We start from the raw sequence: 16818 nt of genomic DNA, 5'->3' as shown, positions 1-16818 counted from the left end.
AACAGTTTCGGTGAAACAGTTTTGGCAAAACAGTTTCAACAAAACAAAACAGAACAGCAGTTTCAAAATTAAACAAAACTCAAAACAAAACAGTCCCGTTGAAACGGAAGTCAAAATGGAACGGTGGTGTTTCTCGCAGCCATATCACCCAGCTCTTCTTGTTACTGCCAGAATCTTCCTGGTTTTATCATATACCGATCTCCTAAAACAAACCTGTAGCTCCAGAACTGGTCTTAGACCTTATAATACCACCCCCTGCCCTCCCCCAACACACACACACACGCCAAAAAAAACAGCGGATAACAAACATCTTAATTACATTTCCTTTTTCTCATTTTTCAGTGAAAGTCACATTTGGATTAAAAATATTTCAGACTCTTCTTTTTCTTTATTCCATAATTTCCTTTTTTTAGTGACAAAATAAAAGGAGAAATTAAAATTGGCTGAGATCTAGTCTACCCAAATAAAACGTGTTTATTTTGTGAAAAACTTTAAACAATGACAAATGTCATGAAACATTTTTATGTGTTTTTGAATTAGTCCTGATAAGAACCAGAATAAAGAAGCCCACACTCAGAGTCAAACTCAAACATTCCTTTTTGTTACCAATACAGAATATTTTAAAATAGTTCTAAAATAGAGTGGTTGTTGTGGATTGTATGATTTTTATTTAAAGATTCAAAAAATGGTTTAAAATTCTGTATAATAGACTTTTTTCATAATCATAAGTCCTGATCATACTTAGCCCTCAATTTTCTGGCTTTTTAATAAGTATTTATAAACTGTTTAAAATAACAGCAATAACAACAATAATTGAGAATTTTTAGGTGTTCATATATATGTTTATGTTTAGCTATTTACTTAAGGAGCAGACCAGACAAACTTCCCAAATACAAAGAAGTGCCGAATAGAAAGGAGACACCTTTACCAAAAAAGTTTGACTGGAGGGACAAGAATGTTGTCACAGAAGTGAAAAATCAAAACACGGTATGCTCTGGATTTTTATTACTTCCTTCCTTGGCTTGTTTATTCAGTATTTTATACACGCTATAGAGCAATGGTTTTCAACCTTTTTTCATTTGTAGACCTCTAAACATTTTTGAATGGAGGTGCAGAACCCTCTGATTGCAAGTGTGGTTGTTAACATAGTTATGATTGATCATAGTCACTTTTTGTGGGCTCCTTAGGTATAGTCTGCAGACCCCCTAGAGCAACAGTCTGATTCATTTTAATTTAATCAAAAATATCAGAACAAAACATGTAGATATTTCTAAATCCAGAATGTTAGAACTTTCTGTTCCATCCTAACTGGTATGTTGACTCCTGTTTCCATTTGGAGCGGAATTTCTGATCCGTTTTATTATGAACTTTGCATTTTACTTAGCCAGGAGCCATTATTTTCAAACAGTGGCTGAGATACAACAGCAAAGTCTTTCAAAATAAAAACAAAACTGAGGAAGAATGTCTTGCATTCAAAAGCTTGTCTAACTTTTTCCCAATTACATATTTGGTCCAGGAGAAGATATCACCCTAAGAATGCCTTCCTTCTAAAATAAAAAACACACTTTTCATTAGTACATCTGGAAAAAAAATAGAGATAATACAATAAGTCTATATATAATCATTAAGTATTAATTTGACAGAACTCAAATAGCTAGATGTTAGAGCAGAATGGAGATTCTGGAATATATAATAGCCTTCTAATTTTATTAGCGTATAGGCAACAGACATTCCTGTTAAATGTATGATCGAAATCAGTTACCTTATATAACCTGAATATTCCATGAGTGTTAATTTTAACTCAGAGTCATATAAGGAAAGTAATTTTATCGGTGTACACTAAAATTCAGTAAAATTACCTATATAATGGCCAATTAAAACATCTTCAAGATTTGTCACCATATATTTAATATATACATGTCCCATTTTTAAACCTCAGGTCTTTACTAAAACTATTTACATCCTTAAATTTAAATACGCAAGTATTTTGCATTTTTCCAAAGGCTGTAGGAGAGGTATATTATAATTTATTTGCATTGTCTAAGTGGTACAAAAAGGAAGCAAAGTCTGTTCATGGAGCCTTTCCTGCAGATTCTCTCAGCAAGGTGCTGTCTCTTGTGGCTGAAGATCCAAATTCTGCATCTGCTTTTTAGAGATCCCACTATAATGTCTCAGGATTAGGGAGTGACATATTGATGGCAGAGCAGAAGAGTTGCCAGAGCACAGCTGCCTCTATCTTATTGCCATATGATCACATTCTTTGGTTTAGTACAGATAGTTGAAAAGCCCAAGGCTTAATCAGTTCAGTCTGCAAAGCTTAGTCTAAGCCAGGGCTGGGCAAAATGTGGCCCATGGGCTGGATGCGGCCTGCCAGGCCATTCTATCCGGCCCACGGGGACCCTAAAAAATTTAGAAAATTAATATTTATCTGCCCCTGGATGTCTGTCATGCCTCAGTGGCTTACCAAAACTCAGTAAGTAGCCCTCCGCCTGAAATAATTGCCTGCCCTGGTCTAAGCTGTGTAGATTGAACCAATAAGCAAGTGAACAGACAGACATTCATTTTCGATTCTGGAAATGCAGCCACATACCTGAAGTGGCCCAGGCCAGAAGCTGGTGGGTGCTAGAACATGCCTTTTGGAGCAGACAGCATGGGCCAAGGCTAGCCCACCTACCTGCAAGGGGTGGGGAGGAGTTGCAGGGGAGGTGCAAAGAATCCTGGAATACCAGGGGACCGTGAGTTAACTTGAATCTGGAGGGGATCTGGGGAGAAGTTCAATAAACCTATTTAATTTCAATCAGTTAAGTCTGATACTGCATCCATGCAGGTATTTTAAACTGGTTTCAGTGATTTTGAAAGTAGCTTATGTGCACTGAACTTCTGTTTTGTTACAGATTTGAACCAGTTTCCAATCACTTATACTGGTTTGTGTGTAATTTCTGTCCATAGCCTTTAGGGCAAGTATGGCCAACCTTCAGCAATAGTACTACAAATAAAATGCAGCAGATCAGGGAGGTGACAGACAGCATGGCAGTAGATAGGGCAGGGAGCAGAAAGCAGAGGAGATCAGGCAGGGAGCACAGAGCAAGGAGCAGAAAACAGAGGAGCAACTCAGGTGGAACCAGGGGATCAGAGTGGCATTCAGGGAAGGTACAGGGCTAATTTGTGGCATGCCCCTCACTGCCCTAGGGAATAATATCCAGCTGAAGAATTCTCTGGGGTGCTCTAAAATGCATCCAAGGCCAGAAACAGAACCCTTGTTGTCTTTCCCTGTGTACTGCATCCTAGTGTAACCTGAACATAGCAGAGAATATGGCCCAGGAATATTGGCTCTTCTTTGGCTCTGCTGTACATAGCATAATTGGCCCTATGTCCCACATCCCCCTGCTCTCCATGCATTGTCTTGCCAACAGCTGTTCTTGTTTAAACTTACTGTTGCTTATCAAAATATAAACAAAAAACAGCATTTTTTTTCAAAATTGTTATAATTTAAGTGTGGAAATCAGAAGCATCTCCTAATTCACATCAAGTTGTTAAATTTAAAAAATTATAACCCTCTCCCATTCAAAACATTACTAAATTTTGTAGTTTAGAAAGGACCACCTGTGGCAGAGCACAACTTGTACCTGCCACTTTAAAAGGTTTAAGCAGGCTGTGGAGAAGCTGGCAGGTGCGGTTAGGCCCAATTAGACAGTCAGTGACTGCAAGGGGGGCACTGGATTGGACGTGGGCTGGGCAGCCAGGGTATAAGGCAAGGCCCTAGGAGTGGAACCAGCAGTTACATCTAGGGAGCCAGTGGAGCAACACTGCATAGCATGAGGAGAGCAGCTCTTGGAACATGTGGAGGTCAGGGTAGGGACTATCGGGATGGAGGAGGTTCCTGTGGTCCTGGCTAAGACCTGAAACTGCACCCTGCTGGGATTGGATGGTGTGGTAGGGCTGCCTGTGGTGGGGCAGTCTCTAGAAAATGCCATACCCGTGCCTCCCCAGTAAAAGGCGAGAACGGGGCACCATAAAGCCTAAGCCCCTGCTGTCTTGTGGGTACCCCTTGGAGGGGAAAGTCTAGGGGAGCACACCCTGATAGAGAAGTACAGGGCCCAGGTCCACTGAGTGGGGCTTGAGACAGGGGCCAAGGCCCACCGAGTGGAGCCTGAGACCCAAGGGGCAGAAGGCCCAAGAGCTTCAATGAGGGGCAGAGTAGTGGCCCCGGTGAGGGGCAGAGAATGGCCTGGAGAAGGGGCCAGGAGGCCAAGGCCCTCATAGTGGGGCTTCAGGCCAAATTTGGGCCATAGGTTGAGTGCAGCCAAGCAGAGGGGCTGGTGAAGTTATGGGCAAGTTGGATGCTATGTGTGCAGCATGGGACACAGTGTAGTGTGAGACATGGGACACAGTGTAGGGAGGGTTTGGAGCTGTGTAATTGGTACAGCAAACCAGGGCCACAGTTAGGGCAACCTCCCCCATTTAGCAACCATTATGGTAGGATTAAAGGCGTAACAGGGCCGACTACCCTAGGCAGGGGGTGGGTCAGTAATGTGAGCAGCCTGAGGGTGGAGCATGTAGTCGCTTCCCTGTCACAGCACCCCTACTGAAAGATTCAGAATCTAGATTAAGCAAATATCCTATACTATATGAACAACAGATCATGGTGAAGACATCGTATTAGTAATAGCAGACAAATTCGGGTGCTTGTTGGGGGAATCTTGAGTAGCAAATCAGGAATACAATATAAGTCTACAGATAAGTACACGAAAAAGTGCATTGCTCTTTAAGGAATAATTTAAAAAAACAATTAGAATTACTAAGCTCAGTTCAAAGAAACCCCCCACACTAGCTGTTGTTTGTATTTTTGTTTGACTAACATGCTATATTAAAACAACTAAAAGAAATATGCTCTGTTTAAATGACTTATTTGTCTTTGAATATTTTTCTATTTACAAATGCTAATGACAAATATTGATTTTTTCCCCCCAGTGTGGAGGTTGCTGGGCTTTCAGTGTCGTGGGTGGAATAGAGTCTGCGTATGCAATCAAGAAGAATAATCTGGAAGAACTCAGTGTACAACAGGTCATTGACTGTTCCTACAATAATTATGGCTGCAGCGGTGGGTCCACAGTTAGTGCTCTGAACTGGCTGAACCAGGTCTGAAAATTTTACACTTTGTAACTGTTTCTTAGTTTTCCATTTTAAAACATGCCTTAGTATTTTGTATAGAAAAGAAAAAGTGGGGAAAAAAATACATGGATTCTAATATGTCTGACTTATTGGAACTAGTAAATTCCAATATGGTATCCAGTCACAGAGTTTGGAGTTGTATATAAATAAGAAAAATTGAGTAGATAACTCATGGAAGTCCATCCACAAAGGCTCACTCAGAACAAAGCAGCATCTGGAATTCAAGGGTATCTTCATTTTTAATTTGCTAGGATTTTTTTAAACAAAATGTAAGCTGCAGGCAATCAGCACTGGTGTCAGAGGTCCCATTTATTTAAAAATTATACTATGGATTTTGGTGCCTAATATCAGCTCTATGTTTACGAAAAATCGGCCTCATAGTTAAATAAAAAGTCCTTACAGTTTGTGGAACAAACACCTTCACTTTCAAGCTGAAAAGAACTGAAAATATGGAAAAAGTCACATTAATGTGAAATGAAGTGTCCTTGAAATACTTTTGCATTTAGTATTCAAAGGTAAATTTATTCATATAAATAAATAGTAATTACATTATTGGTAAGATATTTAAATATTTTTCTGGTATGTGTTTTATAAGTTTTAAAATACTGGTAGATTGTGTCCTCTTACAGGTGAAGCTAAGAGCTTTAGTAAAGATCCTTAGGATGTTTCGGTGTCTCTCACGAATCAAGGGGATTTTATTTTGCTATTTTAAGAGCTCTCATATAAAATCGTAATAAAGATTAAAGTGAAGTAAATTATGAATTTGGCAGCTCCAAGTTCAAAAGATGGAATATATTTGTTGTTAAAAGATGACACATAGAAGGCACATATACCCATTTTGCCTTAGCTGTTGCATAACAGAATAGGAACCAGGAGTGGATGGGGCCATAAACGATACTGCTACCTGGATCACTAGTCCTCTGCTTGACTGTATCACTCATAAAAGGGCATACACCTTACCAGGAAGTAACTTTAGTTGAATGACTCATAGTAGCCTTATGTCCTGGCAGGGAGGATTCTTCCCTCTATGAAACCTACACCTACTTCTCCTGGGCTCAGGTTGATACTGGCACGTGGATTTGCCTCATAAGCAGACTTGTTTTAATAATAATATTTTACAAAGTTAGTCCTAATCCTTTAGTGATTCTTTAAGCTTCTGCAAGGGCCTGGTAGGTGAATGCAGTCTTTGCCACTTGGGATTCTACAAAGCCAAAAGATTCCTCAGGAGACCACTTATATCACGGGTGGGCAAAATGGCGGATCCGAACGGTGACTGGACGCCATTTCGCAGCAGCCCCTGCCCACATGGCTGGGGCCAGTTTCCATGGAGACTCCAACAGCAGCTGTGCTGTGATAGCGCAAGACCGGGGTTTCAGCAGCATTGGCAGGATGGGGAGCAGCTCCCAGGCCAGGCTGGGATCTTGTGGCAGTGACAGCATGGTCAAGCCAGGGCAGAGCTGCAATCTGCCGCCTGCATGCCCCAAGCAGGGAACAGGGCCCCTCGCCTCATGGTCCCCTGCAGCTACTCCAGCTGCGATACTGGGGGGAGCTGGGTCAGGCCCGTGAGATGAGTGGGATCTATTCCACCCCGCTTCCCTTGCCACCCCCCCAGCACTGGCCAGTCAGCAGCTGGCAGCTCTGTGCTGGCTGTTGAATGGCCAGAGCTGGTCGGGATGGGGCCTCCTTACCTTGCGGGCCTACCCCAGCTGCAGGGGGGTGCAAGGTGAGGGGGCCATATTCCCCACCTCCTCCCCCTGAGCTCCCCCCCTTCCCCAGGACAGCCCACCCCCCATGCCAAAAATTAACCCTGGAGGAAACACAAGTTCCATAAAGCCCTCTGCTTTTCAGTGCCTTAATGTAATACCTCATTTAACCAGGGTTAATATTTGGCCATTTTAAAAGTGCTCTGCAGCTGTGCACATGTGCTATGACATAGCTGTAGAGGGTTTTTAGGGGTCAGATTGCTCAAAAAATGTCAGTTGTCTGCGCCCTTTGTATCTTACTCTTGATGTATATGCTCAGAAGCACTCCTCAGACTTTTGTTCTTCAATTTTGCTAATCTTCAGAGTGTAAATGTCTTTATTTTCAAAGTGGCATTCCTATCTCTAACCTTACTTGGAACGCATTGATTTTTGTGTGGGTTTTTTGTGTTGTTTCAAAGGCAGCTTTGATTTGTATAAATACACTTGGCTTCTCTTTGAAACATTCATTAATATATCTTCTTGCAGACGCAAGTAAAACTGGTGAAAAATTCTGAATATAGTTTTAAAGGTCAAACAGGATTGTGCCATTATTTCTGTCTCTCAGACTTTGGAGTTTCAATAACGGGATATGCTGCATATGACTTCAGGTAACTACTATTGATTCTTTTTGTTTGCTATTTTTGTGTTCACTGGCTATGAAGTGAAGCCAGAGTAAATGTACACACCAGCCAAAGGTTACATACTAATTGATGCAGCTATATTTTAATCTTTGTGCAATATAGATATTTAGATATTTGTCTTTTAAATAATTCAAATTCCAATGCTATACTTTCACTGCTGTTTTACACCTACTAACCAAATTAAACGTAGCCAAGTTCTGGCTACCTGCTGCAAAAGCAGCTTTAATTGCAATGGAGTCATAACTCAGTAATCATTTTCAGACAGTAAAAGGATGAAGAAAGTATGTCTTGCTTGCCAAATGATTGGAAAGTCCATCAGTCTCAAATGTTTGGACAGTGGCTGTCTCAGCGGTTGGAACGTCCACCACACCCTGTCTTCCAAAGATGCTTGGCAAAGCTATGAGTAGCAGACAGAGCACTGTGCATTGCCTTACATTCAGCTGATACTCTAAAATCATCCATGCCTCCATACACTTTATCATTTTATCTTTTTTTAATGAAAGTTTAAATTCTGATGACAGGATTGGCAATCCCCCACATATGGACACAGTTGACAGATGCCCAGCCCTGGTGCATCTCCCAGCTGCCTGACTCTGGCACAGGGTAAGGTCCCACACAGCTGAGGCACCATGGAAGCCATCTAACCTGCATCAGATTGGAGCCGGATTGTTCTGACAGTGTATAACAGGTTGCTGGCCCCTGTTCTATGATGTTATAGTATCATAGCAAACAAGAGCTGGAATGGACCGCTGAAGGTCATCTAGTCTAACCCCGTGTTTAGAACACTGTCATCACTGTTTAAACCATCCCAGGCATATATTTGTCTAACCAACTTCTAAAATTTTCCAGTGACAAAGATCCTACAACCTCTGGACATAATCGGTGCCTGTGCTTATCAACACTTATAGTTAGAAAGTTCTGTCTAATATCTTAACAACAAGATTTTGCTTTTTGCAACTTATTCCCATGATTTTGTGTCCTCTCCCTAGGAAGCAAAGAGCAATTGATTGCCAAAGGACAATCAATTACAAACCTGTTTTTACTTGAAAACTGTTATTAAATCCCCTTTCTTTTCTTTAAAAGTGAAAAATCCCACTTTTTCTTTCCAACCTTTCCTCACGTCACACTTTCCAGACTTCTAGTAACATTTGTTACTGTCCTCTGGACTTTTTCAAACGTGTTCACATCTTTCTAGCTCATGCTCGGTACTTATCCTAACAACCACATGCTTCCCTGCGGTACTGCAGGTGAGACAGTCTTCTACTCCTTTAAATTTTAATAACATATAATAAACTTGTTAGGAAATCAGACCATTTAAAAAAATCAGGGTTTCAGTCTGCAATCATTGTTTCCATCCTGGGAGATGTCTTTACAGAGATGCTTCCACACATCAAAATCTCAGGTTAGACTGTTCTGTGTTTTGCAGTACAAACTGTGCATCTATCCACAGCTGTGCCATATTAAACTGTTTTATCCAATCAGTGCTAAGGGCTTAAGCCATAAATAAAAAAATTAGGACATGGATCTATAATGTTCTGACTGCTTCCTGCAACATAGCTGATGATCTCAATTCCCATTGAAGTGAGTGTGTCTTGAGGGTGCTCAGTATCTCTCAGAACTAGGTTTTCGTTTTTTTATAGCAGACTTGATAGAAAATATGCTATGCAGTATTAGCAACTCTACAGGGACAGGTTATATGCTAAGTATTGGTCCTATTAATGGTCTCTAGCTATACTATACTGTCTTTTCTGTGGAACTCTTGTGTATGGCAAGAAGCAGAGAATGGTCAGGTGGGTCCATGGCTTTTAGGCAAATTTCTCTTGTTCAATGTCATTTTTCTTAGTTTTGACCTAATTTACTACAAGTTGTTTCTTTCAGTGATTCAGAGCACAGGGATGCATATGCACTCTTTTTCATCTTTTTAGGCAGTAAGGAAGATTTTCAAAGGTATGCATTTAAAACTGAAAAAGTAGAAATAATCATAGTTGGACGTCTTAGTTGAACATATAAAGAAAAGCTAATCGAATCAGAATTCAAGTTGTGTATTAGCTGTATTGTACTAGAGCTGGATGATCTTACCTTTGTCTTCCTCCCTCTTCTCTGTCCTGTTATTTGCTTAAATTCAGTTATTAAATCTTATTGCAGGTTTTGATTATAAATCTCTCCTAAAAACAGGGACTGCCCATATTGTATTATTGTAGAGTACAGTACACCCCAATCTTATTATAAATCATAATCATAATACAATAATAATAGGTTATGGTTTGTAGGACATTTAGAGGTCCTTCCAGATAAAAGTCATAATTAGAGATGTGGTTTTCTGTATCAGCGATGTAGTATCTAAATGAAAATATAAGCAATACCTATAAGTTGGCTGTCATTACACTCTTGGTCCACAGATAATATAATTAATATAGGAAGGGTGAAGTAGTTTGCCAAGGCTATACAACAAACCAACAAACAGATCTGTATTTTCTGAAGTGTAGTTCAGTGTCCTTTTAACTGGATCAACACTGTTTTCCATATATATATATATATATATCCTTTTTACTGACCAGAAAGTCTGACACATGAGCAGAACAAAAATTAATATTAATACATTCTCTCATGAACAAAACTTTAAATGAACATCATTGGTCTATTATTTCAGTGGATCAAAAATTTCATGTCACATGACTTGGGTATCTTTTCATTTAACTTTTATTCTTCAATCTCTGTTTTGGACAGAGGTCCTCTAAGATTCACATCAGAGTATTAGCGCAATCTGTAGCTACAGTCAAATACATTGATGTCAAACAAATTGGCAAAACATTTGGATTTTAGAAAAGACAACTTCAGACAGTCATAGAAATATGTATTTACAGGAATGACTGTAAACCATAACCAGTTGAGTTTTTTCAGGTATTCCCAATATCTTTTTTCCTAACTTCCCCAGTGAGAATTACAATTAATATGTCAAAAGAAGAAAAATTTCCTAAAGGGTGTTCTTACTTGCCAAGGTCAAAAATTTACCAAATGAACTCTACTGAAATATGGTCGTGGAATTTTTGTCTTGCTGGGACCTTTATCTCCTCTCAGTTACAAAAAAAAGGCACAGTAACTGATATGAACCCAACTATGAAACAGTTGCATCAATTTCTGAGTTATAACCTGTTAAAGTAAGCTACGACCTCACTGAAAGTAGGTTTCATTTCTGTCATAAAATATCAGGGTGTACATAGCATCTGTAGAAGGCTTTTCCTAATCTGTTTTTGAGGTAGGTAGATTAGTTTTGTGGTATCAAAAGACTGTGCAAGTCCACTTGTATATTTACTTACACTGTATCTTATCAGAATTATAATGTCAGGGTTTTGCTAAGGCTAAACAGGGGTTTAAACAATACAAAAAAGGCAAGGAGAAATAATAATACATTCTTCTTCTTTGGAGAACAGTTCTTTAGAGCCAAACAAATGTGTACAAGGTTAAGAAGTTTGTTCTGACAGAATGTAGAGCATGACGTTCCCGGATAACATTTTTGTTTATTGTTATCTATTGCACAATATTATCCCCAAAAGTTAATTTAAGAAAAATAATACTAATAATATTGGAGCAAACTCACTTCATACTGAAGCAGATAACTTTATTGAAGCCATAGAATACACTCTAAGGCTTGCCAGAAAATAGTTTGTTAGATTCCCATTCTTTAACACCACCCCTCCCCCAAAAACAAACAGCCAGTTGAATTAGGACACTGTGAAGTTTACTCATCATTAAAACTATTTTCTCTTCAGGCATATGCTTTCAGAAAGTGTGTCTCTTTGTAGAAAGATTGTACTAAACCTGCAGAAACACCTTTCTTCATCAATTTAAGCTTTCTCTTTAATGTAGATTATATTCTAGTAAATAGAAATGCACATGTGATAATATTGCAAGTCCCTGAAACTATTCAGGCTTCCTGAAACCATAAAATAAACATTGCGAGCTGGATCTTTGAATCTCTATAATTTCCATCTTGTGTATGTACTTTCTTAGTATTAAGCCAGTTGTGATAATTAACAGCATAATTAGCTGAAAAAGTCAAACATTAATGATTACTTCAGTACATATGTTCGTATCCTTTTCCACTGCATGCACATTTCAAAAGCCACTATGAGACTTAAACAAAGAATGCAATCATCTGAAAATTTGTAAAGAAAATTTTTTTTTTAATTTTTATATAAAATTGTCTTCCTCATTTTTGTCTGTACAAAGGCAATTCACACTGAGAACCCCCTAAGAAAAAAAATTCTACTAATAGGAGAAAAGCAAGATACAAGATACAGATAACTAAAAATAAGTAGATAGCAATAATACCGAAATGAAACGTACTCAGAGATGAAAAAGTTAATGCAGTATTAATCACATGATATAATGTCTTTTGTTTGGACAGTGTGTGTATATATAGAACACCTCAAATAAGAATTTTAACAAGACAAACTGTAAACAGGAAAATTTACTAATGATAGAATAATGAATTGTCCAAACTGACATTTTAAGTGATTGGAAGGTGTAGACTATCAACATATTACCTGCTGTTTATCAACAATTGGATCCCAAATCCACACTGTTACCATTTCATTAACAGCAGAAGATTCTTTGACTTGGAGCTTTGTATACCTTGCTTTCATATCAACATAATCCTATGATGTTTGTGTTTCACAGGAAACAGCTTGTTTATTTAATTATTATGTTGTACATGATTCACTATGACTTAAACTTTGCTTTGAGGCACTGCATTCTAACAGTTTTGGATCATTGTCATTTTTCTTGTAGTGGCCAGGAAGAAGAAATGATGAGGAAGCTGGTTCACTGGGGCCCTTTGGCAGTGACTGTAGATGCAATTAGCTGGCAGGATTATCTGGGTGGGATCATACAGTATCACTGTTCCAGTGGAAAAGCAAATCATGCTGTTCTCGTCACTGGTTTTGATAGAACAGGTAAGTTCTATCAGTAGTTAGAGTCACAAATCTGTGCTTTTTATATTTATTGTTTTTGTGGAGATTTATCTTTTGTGAAAGAGGTGATTATAAACTGGAACTAAGCTACCTGAAGCCAAACACAAGCAGATACATTCTGGAATTATATGTCCTGTGGAACTTCATTCACAACATTTCAATTCCAGTAAACACATACTGCCCTCAAATTCTGTTATGTTAGTATATGATACTGCTTCAGTAAAGCACAGGCAGATTAGTTATATAAGAATACAAAGTCATACTGTAGTAGCCATATTTCATCTTCCTATGGCCTCCATTGCTAATCACAGATTTCACAGTGCTGTTATGTCTGATCAGTAGAAACTGTGAAGCATGAAAATGACTTGTATATTGTCTCACTGCTCAGAGTTTTTTAGGATTGCCAAATTTACTGTTCCCTATAACTATTTATGAAAGTCTTTTTTTAACAGGTATCATTCCTTACTGGATTGTACGGAACTCCTGGGGACGTACATGGGGAATAGACGGTTATGCCCGTATTAAAATAGGTGGTAACATCTGTGGTAAGTCAAACATACAAACTAACCAGTTAGTTCAAGCAGGAAAGGCTCGAGGCATTTCTGTATATGGACAATGACTTGGAAGACATGTTAGGGAATTTCAGAATATAAAAGCAAATCGCAGAAAAGGACAATTTTCTTGCCATTTTCCAGTTGGTCTAATAAAAGGTATCATTTTGGAACCAAGAGTTCTAGTTTTTTGTATGTCTTCTTGTCTCCGACCAACATGGCTACCAAGTACACCCTTGAATAACATGGGCACCTAGAACCTTAGCACTCCAGTTTTATCTCCATGTTCAGCATTGTGCAGAATAGATGGAGCCCCTGCCTCATGGAATCTATTATTTAAAGGTTCAGTCCATCAAGCTTTCTGCGTGCCAAGAACAGTGTCACACACATTACCTATCTGTGACCTTTTCCTTAGAAGACAGGGTTGGGGTATCTGTAGAGGACCAAGGATGTGGCAAAACATCCAAATGCTGAAACTCAGCTTTCAATTTCTCTTAATTAAAAAGAAAGAGTATTTTGAAGTATAGCTTAGAAAAACTACAGCTCCATTTTCAATTTCTGAATTCTCTAAAACAGGGTTGTCACATATACAGCCCTTGGGTTGATTCAGCTCACAGAACCACTTCATTTGGCCCAGTGGGTTATGGGTGGGCCAGGGAATTTGGGGGCATGGCCAGCAGTGGGCAGAGCCTGTTGCAGAATCCAGGGTCCTGGTGGACACAGTCTTTGGCAGCAAGGAGGGCAGTTGGAAGTTGTGCAACACAGGGCTTGGTCATCCTGTGGGCTGCCTGGCCTTCTACTGCTTATGCTGGCATGATAGCAAGCAGCTGCCTGTCCTACTGCTACCATAGTAGCCACCACTGCCATGGTGATTGCAGGTGCTGCTGGCATCACTGCCTCAGGCCACATCTGGCCCAAAAGGAGCCCCGTGCCCAAAATGAGTTTGATACCCCTGCTCTAAAACAAGATTGTAAGTCCTTCACTGCTACCTTAAATACTTCAAGTAAAGGACCCAAGACCTATAACATGAAAACAAAGGAGAACATGAGCTGGGTATGGAGAAACCTTAATTGTGACCAAATAATGTTAAGCTGTAAGGAGCAAAAACTTTTATTCACTCTTATTTTTCCTTGTATTTAATTAATTGAATCATGTCTTAGGGAGAGAGGACTTGTAGGAGTTAATTTTCAGTTGGTTCTTCTAGACAGCAAGGTTAGTTCAGTAATTATGTTCTTAGCATTCATTTAACAATTGCTTTACTATTCTAGGTATTGCAGATACAGTTGCATCTGTATTTGTTTGACACACACTAACCAGACTAAATGGTAGGATGGCAGTTCCTTGGATTATCATTTTCCAGCTGTTCAATGTGAAGATTTTTTTAACTTCAAAAAAATTGCAAACTGTTTTATAGTTACTTCTCTGGACATTATAAATATGGCACAGCCAGATTTTGGGACAATATTACATCATCCAGGCGCTATGCTTCTAAAATCTAGGGAAGACTGAAGCTGGGAGTTAAAGATGCCATATAGCACACCTTTTGTTCCGAAGAAGAAAGGTGAAACAACAGACATATATGATGGCCATTTTGGACATTTGAGTTTTATGCAAATCTTCCTAAGTATTTTCAAATGGGAACCTATGATGGAAGGACATTGGGACATTGTAAATCTCAGTCCCAGATGAGGAACACCAGTAAATTCTTGGCAACAAGTAATAGGAAGGTTGACATCACAGCTGATTCAGAATGAAGTAAAGGAAGAAGAGAGAAAATGACAGGATATAATGTAGAATCTACTGAATATTTTGAATCCAGAAATCTGGCAGTATGGTAAGATACATCTGGAGATGCTTTAATGTCAGGGAGAACATGACATACCTCTTTCCTTATCCCCTTTCCTTTTATTTGTAGGTGCTGTCAGGGAAAAATTGTCATGCTTTTAGTTTTTTTAAATAAGAAACAACTATTGTTCCTATACATTCTGATGCTTGTATTGGCTTTTCTTGCAACTATGACAGCAGATGATGCGTGCACTGATGTGAGCTAGCCCAATTTCTCTTACTACTTTCTGTAACATTCCTCTTCAGTTTAATTATGGCCTGGTCCTTCAGCATGTATGGTCCTTCCTCAGGGCCTTCTGTGGTCCTTGTATGTAAGCAAGTGAGTTGAAGCCACATACTTGTTTCTATTGCAACACCCAGAAAAAGTGAGCAGGAGGGTAGAAAACATGCCCAATACTAATGATACCTTCTAAATGCCATCAGGCCTTTCTGTGACCATGAGGTAGCTGCGTATTTTCTTTTCTCTAACCTTTCTTTCCAATCTGCTTGATCCTCATCTGTCATGTCTTGTTAAATCTAGTATGTATCCTCATCAGGGCAGAGAATATTATTTAGGAGGATCCTACAATGCCTTTGAGCATTCAAAATTAAACCCTAATAGGTAATCTCATAGATTGGAAGGCAAGAACTAATAACCAATTAACAGCATTATAGGAATCTGGGATATTAAAACACATGCTGTACCCTCATTTTGTACATCAGTTTGCAGATAGGCTACTCAACTTGGAATAAGTGTGGCAGAGCAGCCTTGGTTCAGCCTCCTTTTTCTATGTCCCTGTCTAACATTTCTGCCAAGTGCAAAAGGGAAATTTACAGCATGTAACCATCCTTTCAAAAAAGGTGCCCAGTTCTGCATTCCATCCTTTTTAAGGGTTAATCATCAGTTAATTATTAGCAGGACAGTGCAGAAGGCACTCATTTTCTCATGTCAGTTTTCCAGCATTACTACACTTTCATGGAAATATTCCAAGCAGCCACAGATAGCTGGATAAGTTTCCTGTAGAAGAATCACTTAAATCTGCTCTTTTCCCTATGTTGGTCAAAGGGAACCACTGGATGGTTTCCAGCTCTTGCTGATTTGAGGTGTATAGAAGAGACAGCAATGCCAATTGTGATTTTTAAAGCATTTTAGTACCACTTTGTAGCTTTTCATAAATTTCTGTTATTTAGAAATAATTTAAAATGACTATATATGCTTCTTTTTTAAAACATATGCATGTTTTAGATGAACTGTGAAGAGGTTTTACAAACTTCAATACTTTGTACTTTATCATTTTTACATATTTTCTAGTAAAGATGTTGGGTGTTAAAAATCTTTGTTTATTTTAATGATGTTCTTTCTAAAATAAAGAATTCGAATATATATAATTTAACCTGATGTCCTTTTTATTATGGTGCCTTTGATTTCCAGGTAGCGTAGAACAAAATCTGATGCCTCCACTTGAAATATTTTTGTATCATCTTCTAGTGAAGCCCTTTTCTTATAACAGATTTTTTTGCTAGTTGTGGAGAATATGCTTTCCTGATCAAGACAATTAACCAGTAACACTTGTTACTTATTGAAAACACATGAACGTAGGTGGTATCTGAGGCTAGATAAATGATGTTAATGTGCACTTGATTCTACTGTACCAAAATGGTATTACTTGTGTGGTGTTACATTTACAAGTTGTTCCCATCTCATCCCTCCTGATAATCTCAGACTAGTAAGTGAACAAGGTACAGGCATACCTCGGAGATATTGCGGGTTCGGTTCCAGACCACCGCAATAAAGCGAATATCGCAATAAAGCGAGTCACACGAATTCTTTGGTTTCCCAGTGCATATAAAAGTTATGTTTACACTATACTGTAGTCTATTAAGTGTGCAATAGCATTATGTCTAAAAAAACAAT

At 38.8% G+C, this 16818-nt stretch overlaps 1 protein-coding gene across 2 annotated transcripts in view; it reads left to right on the top strand.

The window, feature by feature from the left end:
* CTSO (cathepsin O) overlaps positions 1-15029 on the top strand; it is a 26341-nt gene extending 11312 nt beyond the window's left edge. The window contains exons 3-8 of one of the 2 annotated variants that reach the window (XM_019534517.1): positions 854-987; positions 4972-5064; positions 7401-7522; positions 12347-12510; positions 12981-13073; positions 14348-15029. In XM_019534517.1, the coding sequence (XP_019390062.1) occupies positions 854-987; positions 4972-5064; positions 7401-7522; positions 12347-12510; positions 12981-13073; positions 14348-14382 (641 nt within the window). In that variant the 3' untranslated portion in view covers positions 14383-15029. Of the gene's footprint in view, positions 1-853; positions 988-4971; positions 5140-7400; positions 7523-12346; positions 12511-12980; positions 13074-14347 lie in introns of both variants that reach the window. The other variant, XM_019534515.1, reaches the window with a different exon arrangement.
* The last annotated feature ends 1789 nt before the right edge of the window (positions 15030-16818 follow it).

Source organism: Crocodylus porosus, unplaced genomic scaffold (genome assembly GCF_001723895.1).
Source record: "Crocodylus porosus isolate Cpor-Errol unplaced genomic scaffold, CroPor_comp1, whole genome shotgun sequence".
Classification (NCBI taxonomy): Eukaryota; Metazoa; Chordata; order Crocodylia; family Crocodylidae; genus Crocodylus; species Crocodylus porosus.
The sequence above is the reverse complement of the archived record's forward strand: the minus strand, read 5'-3'. Positions and strand labels throughout refer to the sequence as shown.